Raw genomic sequence first — 15544 nt, forward strand, 5'->3', positions numbered from 1 at the left:
TTTTAGAGTTCTGCAACCTCAATGATATCTTAGACTGTGGTTAAACAATTTCTTTTCAGGGACCTGTAGTGATTGCTTAGTGATAGTTGATAATATCTGGCATGCTGCTGTGGAAGATCCTAAATTAAGACTCAAAATGGATTAAATAAATAAACAAAAGCCAACTGTATTGACTTGCTTAATTGTGAGTCTGTCTTTATTTTTGCAGCTCCATTTTGCTTGAAGCTTTATCAGGAGATTTTACAGTCTTCTAATGGGGCTTTGGTATGGACTTTCCTGAAACCTTTATTACATGGAAAGATACTGTACAACTCAAATATCAACATGATTGACCTGGTGATAGAGAAGGTGAGTATCAAAAGAAACACTATTTCTGTTTATTGATTTTTGTCTTTGTACTTCATTTTAAAGCCCCATTTCTTTCAGGGTAGGTAAAAGCAACTGGATAATTGCCTTTGAGAAAAAATGGATCTATCCTATCCCTAAAGTTCTCACCTTTCCACTTGAAGCTTGATATTTCTCTTAACTTTTATTTTGTTTGTTATAGTGGTTTCACCTTGGAGTGAAAAGAGTAATTTTGTTCAAAGTCACTTAAACCTTGTATGGAAAGATTAAAAAGAACACATTAGCAGAAGTGTAGCATTGTATCAATGTTCAGAATTACAACATGTTGTATCAATGTGCAGAATATACCTATTACATGTAAGTTTTTGCCCTGAAAAAGCTTTTTTAGGATAAGAATTCTATAGGGCAGCAAAGGGAACTTTGAGGAAGGGATGCCCTGGGAAGGAAAGCCTGTTTGGAGGGAGTTACTGAGCTGCATTAAAAAACAAGCTACAGTGCATCTTGGTTTCCTTTCTGATCATGTTTTAACACTAGTAGTATGAATACTACTAGTAATGGCTGAGCTGCCATATATATGTTAACACTGATGACTTGATATTAGTCAACAATTTTACTGTCTGGTATGGTAGGTACTCTGGTTTGAGCATAATTATCTATAAAGATATGTTTGTTCATGACTAGCTTTGAAGCACTTATGTAAAAGAAGAGATCATAAATCTCAGTACAGCTAAAGTATGGCTTAGAGTTCTATGCTAATTTTGCATTTATCTTGCAAATATATTTACCTCAGAATATTATTTATGCAGGAATGACAATTTTGCTTAAAATCTAGAAAACAGCATTGCTTCTCTATAAATGGTACACAGAAAGACTGTAGTAATCTTAAATGTGATGGTAACTATTTCCTGTGTAAATGCAGTACAGTGTGATGGTCACCTCTCTGGAGATGAGTATAATAGACTTAAAAATTTTAGTCATCTAAAAATGAAGCTGTTCTTGATTTTTATAGATAGAGATTCTATAAAGAATGAGTTGTGATAAATGACAAAAAAAAAATAATCCAAGTAAGATTTCTTAAAAGTATCAGTAGAGTTCATAATGAAATTAACTTTATTTTTATATATACATATATATTTTAACGCTCTGGAACTATACAAAGATTCTGGCAGATGTTTCTACCTCAATGTCCATTAATATTCTCAGGATCCCCAAATTTCCATCAGCTTTTTCAGGAATCTGTATTATCTCTTTTTTTTTTTTTTTTTTTTTTACACTCTATTATTGACATCTAATAAACAATTACAGACATGTGCCTGTTTATAATATAAATACAAAACTACTAAGAAAGTTTCTTCAACAATTTTTATTTTTGTTATATTACACAAGCCTATCAGTTATTTCTCCAACATAAACAACTTTCAAATGCAAGATAATGGCCCAGATATCTTAAAAACAGCTACTGAAAGCTGACCCTTTAGCCCTTACACAATCCTACTGAAGTTGGAATAGAAGTTCTAATTTACTTTAGACAATGTGACCACGTGGCAGCTGTCTACTAGAAGAAAACAAGCAGAGGATTAAAACTGAAAGGAATGTTGACAATTGTATAGTAAGACATATTCTGTAAGTTTTTCACATAAATTGTTTTGTTTCAAGACTATGCAACTAACCATTCTTTGATAAATTGTGAGGTTGGTGGCTTTACCTTCTGAGAAGTCAACAGTTTGGATGCATAAAATAACTGTGGCCATCATAGATGCATGCTGCAGTGCTGACTTAGAGCAACCATGATCAGTGGCAACTGGCATCCAGGAATCTGAATACAATGTGTGATGTCTTTGATCCCCATTTTCCCAGTTGAACTTTTTTCCAGTGATGAGCTGAACTTGTGATCCAGTTCTTTGTAACTGGAACAGTTGGAATATGTACACAAAAGTAACAAGACAATTCAGAAATAAATTCCAGCTTAGACTTTCTGGATTTGCATAAGCACACCTGACTTGTCAGTCTGTTAAAATATGTCATTATAAAGGCAGTTAAATAAGCTCAAAAGAACATTTTTATTTATGCTTGCATCAGGAAGGCACTTAAAAGTATTCAGTCCCGAAAGGGCCATAGTTGATATTCAAGGCTAATTTTAATCAAAGGTAATATCCAGCCTAAATGTTACACAGAATATTTATTTTAATGGATCTTCATTGACCAGGAGGAAGAGAACTTGAAGGGAAATTTTATTAAATATCAAACTCCAACTATTCATTAAAACATAAACTTGTAGGAGTCACTTTACCAAGTTAGATTGTGTTCGTCCTGCCTCAAGTCCTGACTCCTACTGTAGCATGTAAAGGCTGTACAGTGAATTGCTGATGAGCACATGAGCAAAGTTATACTGCCTCTAAATACTTTCCCAGCTTCCAAAGACTGGTAGGTCAGAATTTCCTCCAAGACTTTACTGCTATAATTTGTCTACTTTATTTTTGAGCTCATGTAAACTCTGCATCTACACTGTGCCGAGGTGTACCTCTTCCTTATCTGCTTATTCTTTAACTTCTCCAGAGAGCTGAGGTACAACTTCTCTTTAAAAAATCAAATGTTTTATATCTCTCAGCTATGTTTACTTCTATCCTCTATTTATACTGCTATCCTTTATTGTAATTTCTATTTATTTATTATAACAAATTTAAAATTTGTTTACTAGAGATTTCAAAATCATTAGTCTGTGTAGTCCTCTAGCTTCCCTAGCATCTTTTTTAAGAATAGCATTGAATTTGTTATTCTTCAGTTCCCTGATATCAAGGGCAATTTTAATCAGAAAGTTATGGTACAGTAAGTACTCCAACTGTTTCACCCTTGAACTCTTTTAGAATTCTTGGCTGGATGTTATCTGGTCCTGGAAACTACTTATTGTTCATTTTTTTAATTTACTTGACTTTTTTTTTTTCCCAAGGTGTATTTTTTTTGTAATTATTATTATTATTATTATTATTATTATTATTATTATTATTATTATTATTATTTTTACTGCTGCTTTAATTCAAGACAGATTTTCTAAAGTGTACTCCATGTAGACAGAATTGACATGGTAACATTCCAAAGGCCTACCATGTTGAATGAGGAAGTTAAACTTCCAAAGTTAAACTTCCAAAACTTTAGTTTATTGTTCGTATGTTTTTCTCATTTGGATGTAACTTCATCTTTTAAACGGATGTTTTCTAATACCTTTCTGCTGTGTAGTCCATATGCATGCATACATAGGCATGTAAATGGTCTTTCTCAGTGAATATTGAGAAAGATACTGTTTTGATAAACAGTATGTATTTGTTCAGTTTTCCACTATTTTGCCATTAATCAGTCTCTTTATCCCTTGCAAAAAACCTGACCCCTTCAACTGCTGCTTTTATTTCAAATAAGCTTCTGCATCATATGAAATTCTTCTTTTTCAAAAATCCATGCTGCTGCAGTAGATTTTTTTGGATTGCACTGTTTGTATAAGGAGGTTGAATACAACCACATTATAGCTACTGCAGATCTTTGAAGTGACTTCAGGAAAAAAAAAAAATCCTTTGTGCTGTTCAGAATCAAGTCAAGAAACACCAAGATCTGAGCTCTTCTGAGCTCCCTGGTGAGATGACTGATCTAACAATTTAAAATGGATTAAAATTCAATCTCCTCATGTTGCAGTGTTACCTTATGTTCCTGCTCTATGCTGGGGAAAAGGAAATCTTCCATTTTGGCTCTTTGCTACCCTTTCAGCCTTTCTGGTTTCCCTCAGCTTGTCACCATCGAGCCTGGACAGTGGGTTACATGATCCTGATGTTCAGGTCTGGGTTTTCAGTCCATGAGGTTTCTGTGTTGCTCGTTAAGAGAGAAACTTGTTTAGCTGATTTAATGTCAAACTTTAGTTTAACATTTAGGATCAGTCTCCCTCAGAAAGTGAAATATGCAATCTCATATAAGTTAAATGCATAGATTCCTTAAAAAGAATGAGACTGCATGCAAGGCTGTCTTTGGGGGCTTCTGTGCTACAAATGGGAAGAGAGAAATACCACAAAATGTTTTTCTGTATTTTCTGATACTTAAGTATTCATCTCTGGGAGAGAAGGAGAGATGAGAGCTAGGAGCAGGATTTTGCAAAAGACGCTAAAAATACTATGGCAAAAAAATGTGTACTTCTAATAGGAATTATTGCAAAAAGTGTGCTCCCAAGTTGCAGTTTACAACTCATTGGAGAAAATCTTTGCTGGGAAATGTCATGGTCTCTACCATAAGAACAAAGCTAGATTGTAATGGAGAGATCTAGTTCTTAAATGCACTTGTGTGACTGATAATACCAATTGAAACAAAAACATACTGCAATACTTTCTAATATTGAGTACATTTATGATCTGTTAAAACAGTCTGGAAAAAATTGATGGTTATTTGCTGGTGGCTAAGAAAAAAAGTACAGCTTCTGCTTGACTGGGCCACAGAATATTTTGCTCTACTCAGGTCTTCCTCTCTAACACTATTTTGAAATAGAGTATCTTTGGTCAGTTGTCTTTATTTTCCAGACTGTTTCCAACATTTTTTTATTATTTTTTTTTAAGTTCATGTAATATGTTTATGTTAGAACAAAAGATCCACGTGGTCTGTAGTGTCTTTCTTTTAAGTATGTCCTAACTGTATTTTTCTTGTATTCTGAAGCACATCTATGATATTCTGCATGAAAGAGACATTATAAATTAGATAGGTCTTTATGATCCTTCAGATAAGAAACATAAACAAAAGGCATCCTGTAATGTGTGATTTGTTTGGTATTCAGAGACTGCAACAAATGCTTCTCATTTTTAAACTGAAAAAGAAAACATGGATACCCTTAAAATTTACAATCAAATGAAATGGAAAAGAGTTGTAGAAGATCTGAAGTTCTTCGTGTTTCTTATAGTTTGCTATGCACAGTTTTTTTTTCATTTGTCTCCACATCTTCATTTTCCTAGGCGAATTCCTCTTTTGGTTTTGTGGAACACTTGAAGACTTACTCTCAGACATGGCTTAGGATGTCTGAAATTTTTAAAAATCGTGGAAATGTCCTCATGGTCTCACGGCTGCAGGTTGGTGAACTGTGGGATGAATTCCTATTTTCCAATTAACTGATCTATTCAGAATTTCTATACATGTAAAGCTGCCTATCTGTCTAGCTACGGGTTTAAAAAGAGTTGAAAAAAAGAGAGATTAGCTTTAGTTTATGAGCCTACAGTATGATACTGACCAAATTCTGAGCTGAAAATTCTTACAAGGAATGTTAAATCAGTATACAGTACTACCAGGTAAATAGGGGAAATAAAACAAGTAAAAGCTTTATGCACTTCTCTAAAACAAATGTAAGATTGGAGGAAATAATACCTTCTGGAACTTGTGTGTTTATCATTTGCTTTTTCCAACACTGAATGCAACTGATAAAAAAACTGATGTCAGAAATAGTGACTGTTTAAAATAAAACAAAAACAAACAAACAAACAAAAAAACAACAAAACAAAGGTTAACTTGTAACTAGGCTTTTCCCCATTTCCCCATTCTACTTTTTTTTTTTTTTTTTCCTTTTTAATATACCAATAAAATGACGTTTTCCTTATGAAAGACATGAAAGGCTGTTATGATTGGGCTGCTCTGGCAGCCAGGAGGGCTGGCCATTCCCTGGCTCTGCTCTGCGCTGCTGCGGCCTCAACTCAAGTACTGCGTGCAGTTTTGGGCACAACAGTATAAAAAGGACATAATGTTACTAGAAAGTGTTCATACAAGGTCGACAAAGATGGTGAAGGATCTAGAGGGTAAAACATGGAGGGAAAGACTGAGGTAACGTGGTTTGTTTAGCCCAGAGCAGAGCAGACTGAGAAGAGGCCTCATGGTGGCCTGCAGCTCCCTCAGCGGAGGGGCAGGTGCTGAGCTCTGCTCTCTGGGGACAGCGACAGGACCCAAGGGAATGGCATGGAGCTGGGACAGGGGAAGGTCAGGGTGTTAGGGAAAGGGTCTGCACCCGGAGGGTGGTCAGGCACTGGGACAGGCTCCCCAGAGCAGTGGTCACAGCACCAAGCCTGCTGGAGTTCAGGAAGTGTTTGGACAACTCTCTCAGACCCATGTTCTGATTTTGATGTGGTCCTGTGTGGAGCCAGGAGTTGGACTCGATGATTCTTGTGGATCCCTTCCAACTCAGGATCTTCTGTGATTCTATAAGCAGAATCCTTTCATGGCTGGTTGAACAGTTGAACGGTCACTCTAAGTTCAGGTAGGGAATGTTACTAGTATACATGCACGAGACTTGCAGATGCCAGGATACTCTTGTAGTGCTAATACATTTTTTCCCCTTATAACATGACAAATGAGATAACGAATCGAAAACAATATAAAATGAATTCCCAACTGCTAGTTTTTAAAGATGTTTATTTTGCTACTGCCAGTGCTAATAGTTCAATGCTCCAAAAGTCTCGCAGGAAAAGAAAATGAGTTTCTGTCCCAGGAGAGTTGCAAGAATATTAGAATGGACTCACAGTTAAAATATTTGGAGTAAAGGAGGACAGTGAATTATGCAGTGGGGAGTATATGTGCTATTGTTTATTTTAAATATGTGGAGTTAACCTATGAAAGGTGGATGACTGAAGACATGGAGAAGATGAGCAATTTCTCCAGTGTTATGCAGGAAATCTTTATAAGGGGGTTGAACATGGATGCATACATATATTTTGTATTTCTTTAGCAAAGACAAACATGACATAACATCTAAAACTTTTTATTTTAGGAAGCACTTCAAAACAATTTTGTAAAGCACTCTGTAGAAAGTAACCTGGATATTGACATGGAAAAACTCTTTCAAAAAATGCAAGTATATGGTACGTGAAAGTGCATGTACTGATTACCTTTATTAAATTTTAACTTAAACTTAGAACTATGCTGTTAGCTTTCAATATTTTACCTGATCAGATGAAACAAAAATACCAGATTTTATCTTCTATTGTTGAGTTAGTCTCCTGTATTTCTAAATGTCTTTGTGTGTGTGGATAATTTTCATTGGTTAATATTGAAACACTGGAAAAATCTGGTAATGAATTAGAAGTAACAAACTGTCATGGCAGACTTAAAAACACAAGAGCTATATTTAAAGGGAGGGAGGGAAGAAGTAATCCTGGTAGCTACAGTTCCCTTATGTAGCAGTAAATTTTTTAGTAATTTTGAGGGAAATCTATATGCTTTAAATAGAAATAAATGGAAAATCAGATTGGGTACATTGTATGTTTAATCAATACAAGCAAAATCTGTCTTTATCTCTTATTTTAGTGAGAAATGGTTCCCTGTCATCTCCCAGAGCCCCAGCAAAGAATGAGATATGGTTTCTACAAGAGGGCTACAAGGGCAGGCTTAGGTCAGTAGAGAATAACTAGGGTCAAACTCAGCCCTGGGATGGCCAAGCAGGACCACGGGGATGGTGGCCATGCCAAGATGTCACCTTGTGGGTGGAGATATGGGCGCAGATTAGCACGTCCATAGTCAGGACACTATGAGGCTGACCAGCAGTGTCCTCGTGGTCACCACCACACTTGGCTCTACCATTTCAGCTCTGGAGCTGAGCTTCTGGCAGCCAGACCTCCAAGTTACTTAAATTTGATAACTAACTGTAACAGTTTGATAAAAGAAAAAACATTCAATGTGTCCTGCTGTCAGTAGGTAGGTCCATTCTAAAGAAAATGGTTGCTGACAGCATTAGAACGAATTGTCTATACCAAGGCAGAGTCTAATGTTATTTAAGAACAGTTTAGATCACGAGGACCGTGGAGAGAGAATGAAAGAGATGTAGCATAATATGTAATAACAGTGTGATGTCATGCACTAAGGGAGCTAGGTGCTTCTCAGGAGACGATAGTGGTAGGGAAGATAGATCTGTGTAGTTTGTTGTCAGTGAGCAGTAGGATCATTACAAGCCAGATACTAATCTGTTCCAGCCATGTGTTGGGGGAGGGCAGAGATGCCTCCATGAAGAGTCTGTGTGGCCCTTGTTGGGAAAAAAAAAAAAAAAAAAAAAAGGTTTTACAGCAATATGGATTGCTAATTCTGCTCTACAGTTAAAGAATTAAGTCTGAATCTGAAAAACAAAACTAAGAAAATATTATGTACCTGAAGTAAAATTTTTATGGGACTTTGGTACCTGTTTCTAAGCAGGAAATCAACAAAAGCCATTTAAGCTCCTGAGAGCTTATAAATGCTGAAGTTGGGTACTCAGTCTTTAATTGTACTACTGCACGGAGCTGATGTCATCATGGTTGGTGTGAACTGAAGTTCTTGGCTTTTATTTTGTATGCACAGGTTACAAGATTTAATTGAAACTGATGGCCTTGGTTTGAAGGCTTTGTTTTTGAAGGCTAGTATTAGCTGCATGCACTTTCATTTTAAAAACAAACAAACAAACAAAAACCATGGCAAGCAGTGTCCCGAATTTAATCCAGAAATTAAGAGTTCTGGCTACAGAATCCTCCTTAGCATGAGCGACTCAAACTTATATCTACCATCTCTCAGGAATATTACCTTAACCCCTGAACATTTGGCTAGTATGGGTCAAGCACAGTTCACCCATCATTGTGAAACAGGACCCGAATACAATTAAAATAAAAACAGAATCGTGTAATCAGAAAGACATAGGGAGGGGAAACAGAACAAGTCTCTTAACCTACAAGACCTGCTGAAAATATAACTGTCTCAGTGCATTAGTTGATCAATAGATGTATTTTGTTTATACAGACCTAGCACAGGGAACTATGTAACAGGTTGTGGGCAAACTGTTTCATTAAGAAGAAACCAAGATCTTTTGAGACATCTGGTACATCTTCACTGTTGCAGAGAACTTAATCACAGAAATCCATGCATGTGTTTCTCAAAACATTGTTTTTTAGCAGTTAGGAACATTCGACTGTAATAAATGGTTAATAATCTTGGATTGTGAATGCAGGAAATCATTTAAGTAGAATAGTTTATGAAAATAGAATTTCTTTAATGTAATACAATTGATAAAATTATCATATAAAAAGTGAAAAATCAATACAGGCTATAGATGATGATAGCATTTACGCCTTTGTTAAACTGATCTTGGTCCAGAGTGCCATAGCATTCTTCTGCATTTATACTTTGATTACATTTCTTCTTATAGATTCACTTTACCATTTGGCTTTTTGAAAAATGACTGTAATGTCTTATTTTTACTTTTTTTTTTGTATATGCTTTTTTTTTTTTTTCCATTTTTTAGTCTATAATCATATACAGCTGTTATTGTAAACCTCTGTTTTTATGACTTTTTTTAAAAAAACTTTTGTTAGTCTTATACTGCCTCTATTTTTCTAGTTCTGTGATTATCTCGCTTGGATCCAGTTAAACTCTTAAATGTATCCACATATGTTATTAGTTTTATCACTCATGAAATGTTTATTTCCATCCAAAGATCTAGTTTTCTAAAATCACCTAATCTGTGTGATTATGTATTTTGTCTTCCAATGAAAACAAATGTTGCCTTGGCTTTACATCCATGCTCACATTAAGGTGTCATCTAATTATGCTCAAATCCAAGGTGTTTGTGTCTTTTTTATTTCACTATGATGCTACATTTTCTTCACCCTGCAACTCTTGTTGGAAAGCTTCATAGGACAATGAGTGGATTGATATTCTATCTGTTCTATTACATGATTTTACTAGGGAAACTCACAAAGTTACCAGTTTCTAAAGCAGGTTATTGTGTCAGTAACCATGTACAAAGTAAATACTGAATTGGGGGCAGAAAATATTGTATTTTTCTTTTTAAATGCATCTTCACTTTCTAAACTAGTCTTGTGTGGGTAAGGTAACTCTGTTCCTCTATGCTTGCCTTCCAACCCAGCAATTTTCAATAATCTCCTTGGTGTAAACATTTTTATACAAAACCTGTCCTGCTAGAGCCTGAGCTTCTTGCTGGGAGCAGTTTTATGGACCTCTCAAGAGGCACAAAGGGAGATGGTTGAGTGGCAGGGCCTTCTTTTGCATCCTTATTCCCTGAGTCTCCCACTTGTCCTTCTTCAGTGACTTCTAGATGTGCAGTGTTTTTCACTACAAAGGAATATCCCTCATGGGCTGTGTGTGACCTGGGATGTAGTGGCTAAGATAACAATAAAAAATCAAAAAAAAAATCCAGGCAGCTTTCCTGCCTGTTTTTTTCCTTTTCTGCCCTCAGTGTCTTGAAATAGTTTTATGCATACACAGAAAGCTGAAAGCAAAAAAATAGCTCTAAAATAATCACTGAAACCTATGCCACCACCACAATCATCTGGTAAATAGAATTTTTTCCTAATTTCTGATCTAAATTCACTCTTTTCTGGTTTATTCCTATTTTTCTTCTTGCAACCTTTCCCTTAAATAGCACTTCTATTTGTCAGTTTCATAGAAAACAATTATAGTTCCTCTGAATTACTTAATGGTAGGTTAAACAACCTAAGTGGGAGAACGAATTACGAAGGTAAGAATAAAAACAGCTTCACCAAATTTTTATTGACTTGCTAAATTTATAAATGAGAAATATGAAAGATAAATAACATCTTAATTCTAATCCTTTCCTGTGGATTGTATCTCTTTTTATATACATTGTAGACTACAGTTCATCCAGATTGTGAAGTACAATATTTTATTTCCAGAAACATTTTGTGTGCTGTACTCCAAAGAAGTCACAAACTAGACACACTAGTTCTTATGTTAAAATATTCAGTAGTATAATTCATGAGAGAATTTATTATTATTTTTAAGTTAAATATATAAAATTAAGGTTTTATAAAGATCAGATGGTGAAAAGGTCTCATTTTTTTTTTGTTTATATATAGGCTACATATATATATATATATATATATATATATATATAAAAATATAGACACATACATATAAAAATAAAAGCTTAACCCTATTGCTTAACCCTATTACCTGGGGTTAATGTTAGAAATATTCTGTTCTCTTTAATGTGATGAAACAGGTAGCAATATATTTATTTTTTTTGTTGTACTCCTGAAGCATTGTAGTAAATAAGACACACATGGTATGTCTGAGGCTGTTTTTTCTCTCAGCCCATGAATTCACCCTGTCATTGCTTGCTTGTCTTCTGAATTCTAAAGTACCTGTTTCTCAGTTTCTACTCCTTTTAATCTTTATACTTTCTCACTGGTAATTGTGTCTCTTCCCCAGGCTACTTCATACATCTTTTTCCACTTATCTGCCTTCCTGTTGTAATATTTCCTGTGCTGCTGTTAAATAACATTGATGATCCAGGGTTTGTCTGTCACCACTGTTAGCAAATGAGGTCATCACCCATCCTTTTTAAGGCCTATATGTTCAAGTGAGTCTAAGAAGAAAGCTTATGTTGGATGCTTTATAACATATTATTACTTGAGAAATTCAGATGTTTCCATTGAATCCAGATGAATTTACAATGTAAATTCATCAAAGCTCATGCTGTCCCTATGATTATTCTCTCAAACTTATGGATACAGCACAGTTCTCTAACAATGGATGGAGATCTGGATTCCTCCAAAGGTTCAGTGCTGGTGAAACACGGTATTGGTTAAGGTATACATTCACCCTGGGTCTGTAAGTACAATCAAAGTCAAATGGGAGGTTCCAGTTTTATTCTGATTTTTTTTTTTTTTTAATGTAGGGCTTGAATCAAGATGCTTGTACGCTATATGATGAACTTCTTGAAATATTTGTAGTGTCAAGAATATAAGAGCTAGCCAATACATTACTAGATTAAAAAGACTGTCTGTAGTACAGGAACTCTTTTTTTTTTTCTTTGTGGAAGTAGTTACAGAAGGCTGAAGAAATGTTAAAAGTCCTTTTTCCAGAACTTGTTATATTTTTGTTGTTTTGAAATTGAAGTGTAGATAAAGACTTGTAAAAGCTGCTGAAACATGAACTACACTTTCACAAGTTCACAATTATTCACCATATGTTTTATTTTTAGTCCCCCTCCCTCCCCCCCCCCCCCTTTTTTTTTTTTTTAACACAAAGGATATTTTCTCCTACAGGTTGTTCAAATGAGAACATACCTTTCTGTTCTGCTTAATTCATTAAAACTAAGGCAGTCCAATTTGTTTCCTCCTCTTAGAAATTATGATGGACAAGATGCTTAACAGCTCAGCAAGTAAACAGATTGACCTGTTGTCACATCTCATAGTAAATATTTCTTCCTGTGTGTTACTGGATCGTTTCCAGCCTTTTGAGTCTGTTGATAAATTGGAGGAGAAAGCTCGTGAACTCATGCAGCAAAATAACTTTTTGGCTAGTAAGTATCTTATTTAAAACGTGTAATTACAGAAAACATCAGACTTTAGTTGTTGTCTGTTGATAAGAGGTTAAACTTGCACAATTATTAATGTATTAAAACACACATAATACAGGCAAAATACAGCACATCTAACTTAGAGATATTCCCCAACATTTGATTTCTATAATATATGCAATAAAGACTAAGGACGTTTTAATTGTAGAAATGTCAAATGAATCCTCGGAGTCTGTTGTATCTCATGAAATGTTGAAAAGCAGAGTCATAAAAGCTTAAAATGGAATAAAAATATACACTACTGGGGAAACTCAACTACTTAGGACAAGATCACCTGTTTTTTCTCATTTTGAATTTTAATTTTAATATTCTTGGCTTTGCAAAAAGGAGGGAAAAAAATAAAAAATAAAAGTAAATTATACGTTCTTAAACCAACATCTTAGAAAAATTGTTTATTCTGAGTAAATTAGTTCTTAGGCAACCGAGGTTATTTCTTTTCCTCATTGGGATTAAACTGTCTATCCTTTGCATTACAGTCTTATTGTTGTGAATCAATTAATTGGACAGAAGAGTTTAGAAGACAGGAATGCTTTTCTTGCTACACATTTTCTCTCCTCGCATAAGCAGCTTTGAGTTGCATATAGTCTTTCTAAAAAAGAGGGAAGAATGTTTCAGAAAACTAAATGCTTGCATAAATGGGAAAATTAATTTGAAAAAAAGTCTTTATAGCAGAGTAAATTATTCTACGATGTCTTTCTGAGAGCCCAGTGGTCAGAGAGATCATTTTCCTTTCCTAAGGAAAAAAGATCAGTTTCTCACATTCCTCAAAAAATCCTAGAATGTCTTGGTCATTCTGAAAGAAAATACAACCAACTTACTGTATTGGTCATTCTGAAAGAAAATACAACCAACTTACTGTATTTGACTCTCTCCAGCTACAGATACAGCTTTCACTCATGCCTTTGACTGAGCTAGAGAAGATAATCATGCAAATTCTGCTATGTTAAAGCAGAATTTATGTTATTGACTCAGAAATTAAGAAATCAAAGCTAATTTTAGTGGGTTGGTATTGTTTTCTTTGTCACCTACTTCCAGGGTTTGTAATCCTTTGGTGGACAAATTTTGTTGTAGTGCTTTTACATGTGGAATTGGGATCAGTCTCCCAAAAATCTGTATATAAAACAGGGTTAAATCTGTATATAAAGATGATAAGCTACAACTCAAAAAGACAAATCTCAGAAGGAATTTTCTCAGGTAAAAAGGATTGTTGCAAACTCATATATTTTGTGAATAAATAAGAATTATATAACATTGGTGTCTATGAAACCTACCATTCTTGAGTTGGGGGGCGGGAAATTTTAAAAGACCTGCTCTAACAGGTGAGTGTATCCTACTGTCATATGATAATTGTCCAGGAGTTACCTATGTAAATAACATGTCATATAGGCTTGAGCATGAAATGTTTTTTCTTGTGTCAGGTATCATCTTCAATGCACCAAAGAACAAGACGCCAGATTTTGGAAATCTCCTTCCGTGGCACATTTCATATACAATTAGAACCAGTGTTCTCTACAGCATGAGAACGGATTTGATTAAGAACCCAGTGTGGAAATCTCACCCCCAGAAGCTGCCAGCTGATGGGTTTAAATATAACCATATCTTTATTCCTATTCAAGACATGATTGAAAGGGCAATCATTTCAGTTCAGACAGGGTCAGATATCTCAGAGCCAGCAATTCAGGTGCAAGCCATGCCTTACCCTTGTCATACCAGTGACCTGTAAGTAAATTTTCTACTTCTTAATTCAATTATAGAATTCTTATTGGGTTAACGCTTAGAGGACTTAGGAAGCTACCAGGTCTTAGTAATGGATAAGTGCATTTTCTAGCATAGAACTGAATGAATGTGTTTGATACCAAAACAACAAATGTTAAGAGAAGAGGTGACAAAATGTTATGCAGCTTCAGTCTGCCAAATGACCCCTTACAGGCTGTTTACAGCTATACTTTGGTCAGAGTAGTCTGCTGGACAAAGACTGTGAATACGTTATGCAACTAATACAATGTGCAAAGAAACACCCTTTCTGTTATCAATTGTCCTGTGTGAAAACATAGAATTTGTCCCCAGTATGTGATGAAATATGCTGCAAAGTTGATTTGAACAAAAGAAAAAGTGTAGGATTGTTTTTTTGTAAAATCATCATAACATCCTGAGTATTAGAATGTAAAATTAGTTAATGGTGAGAAAATGTACCAATGGAGCAAAAGTTGACTGTTTCATGCTATTGCTTATTATGCATAAATCTGAATTCTGTTTGACTATGAAAGAAGCCTCATCACCCGGAAGACAGATTACATCAGCTCTGTTGCTGACACATGGAAATAAAATTTATAGTACTAATGCACATATTTAGCTTGTTGCATGAAAAATAAGTGAATCACCTGACCTGAATAAAAATAAATCTTATCGCTCATGACAGGTCTTATTTTATGTATACTTTGAGAATAGTCACGGTATTAAGCTATTAGCAAACTACTAAAAAAATCTTTTATGTATGGGAGCTAACAATATATATTCTTCCATAGATTCTTGAACAATATAGGTTTTTTTTTCCCACTTATGATGATGTTAACATGGATGGTTTCTGTTGCTGGCATGGTTCGCAAGCTGGTTTATGAAAGAGAAATTAATCTTGAAGAGGTAAGAGAGAGCTGAGTCTCTGAAAATAAAATGTATTTATTAGTGTACGAAAATACTTTAACATTTAGGTACTTTTGTGTACTCATAAATGCAGCTGTTTTTTTCTTTTTTTCTTTGTTTTTCTCTTGGCAGTAAGTTCAGATTCTAATTGGCAACTCAGATTCAAAACGCTGCTGCTTTGAGTTGAGCATC

General features: G+C 34.9%; 1 protein-coding gene across 1 annotated transcript in view; it reads left to right on the top strand.

The window, feature by feature from the left end:
- Nucleotides 1-15544, top strand: part of ABCA13 (ATP binding cassette subfamily A member 13) — a 191189-nt gene that overhangs the window by 55501 nt on the left and 120144 nt on the right. Inside the window, exons 26-31 of the mRNA XM_068671052.1 lie at nucleotides 209-348; nucleotides 5322-5435; nucleotides 7118-7208; nucleotides 12479-12655; nucleotides 14131-14431; nucleotides 15238-15352. Of these exons, the coding sequence (XP_068527153.1) occupies nucleotides 209-348; nucleotides 5322-5435; nucleotides 7118-7208; nucleotides 12479-12655; nucleotides 14131-14431; nucleotides 15238-15352 (938 nt within the window). The remainder of the gene's footprint in view (nucleotides 1-208; nucleotides 349-5321; nucleotides 5436-7117; nucleotides 7209-12478; nucleotides 12656-14130; nucleotides 14432-15237; nucleotides 15353-15544) is intronic.

Source organism: Anas acuta, chromosome 2 (assembly GCF_963932015.1).
Source record: "Anas acuta chromosome 2, bAnaAcu1.1, whole genome shotgun sequence".
NCBI lineage: Eukaryota > Metazoa > Chordata > Aves > Anseriformes > Anatidae > Anas > Anas acuta.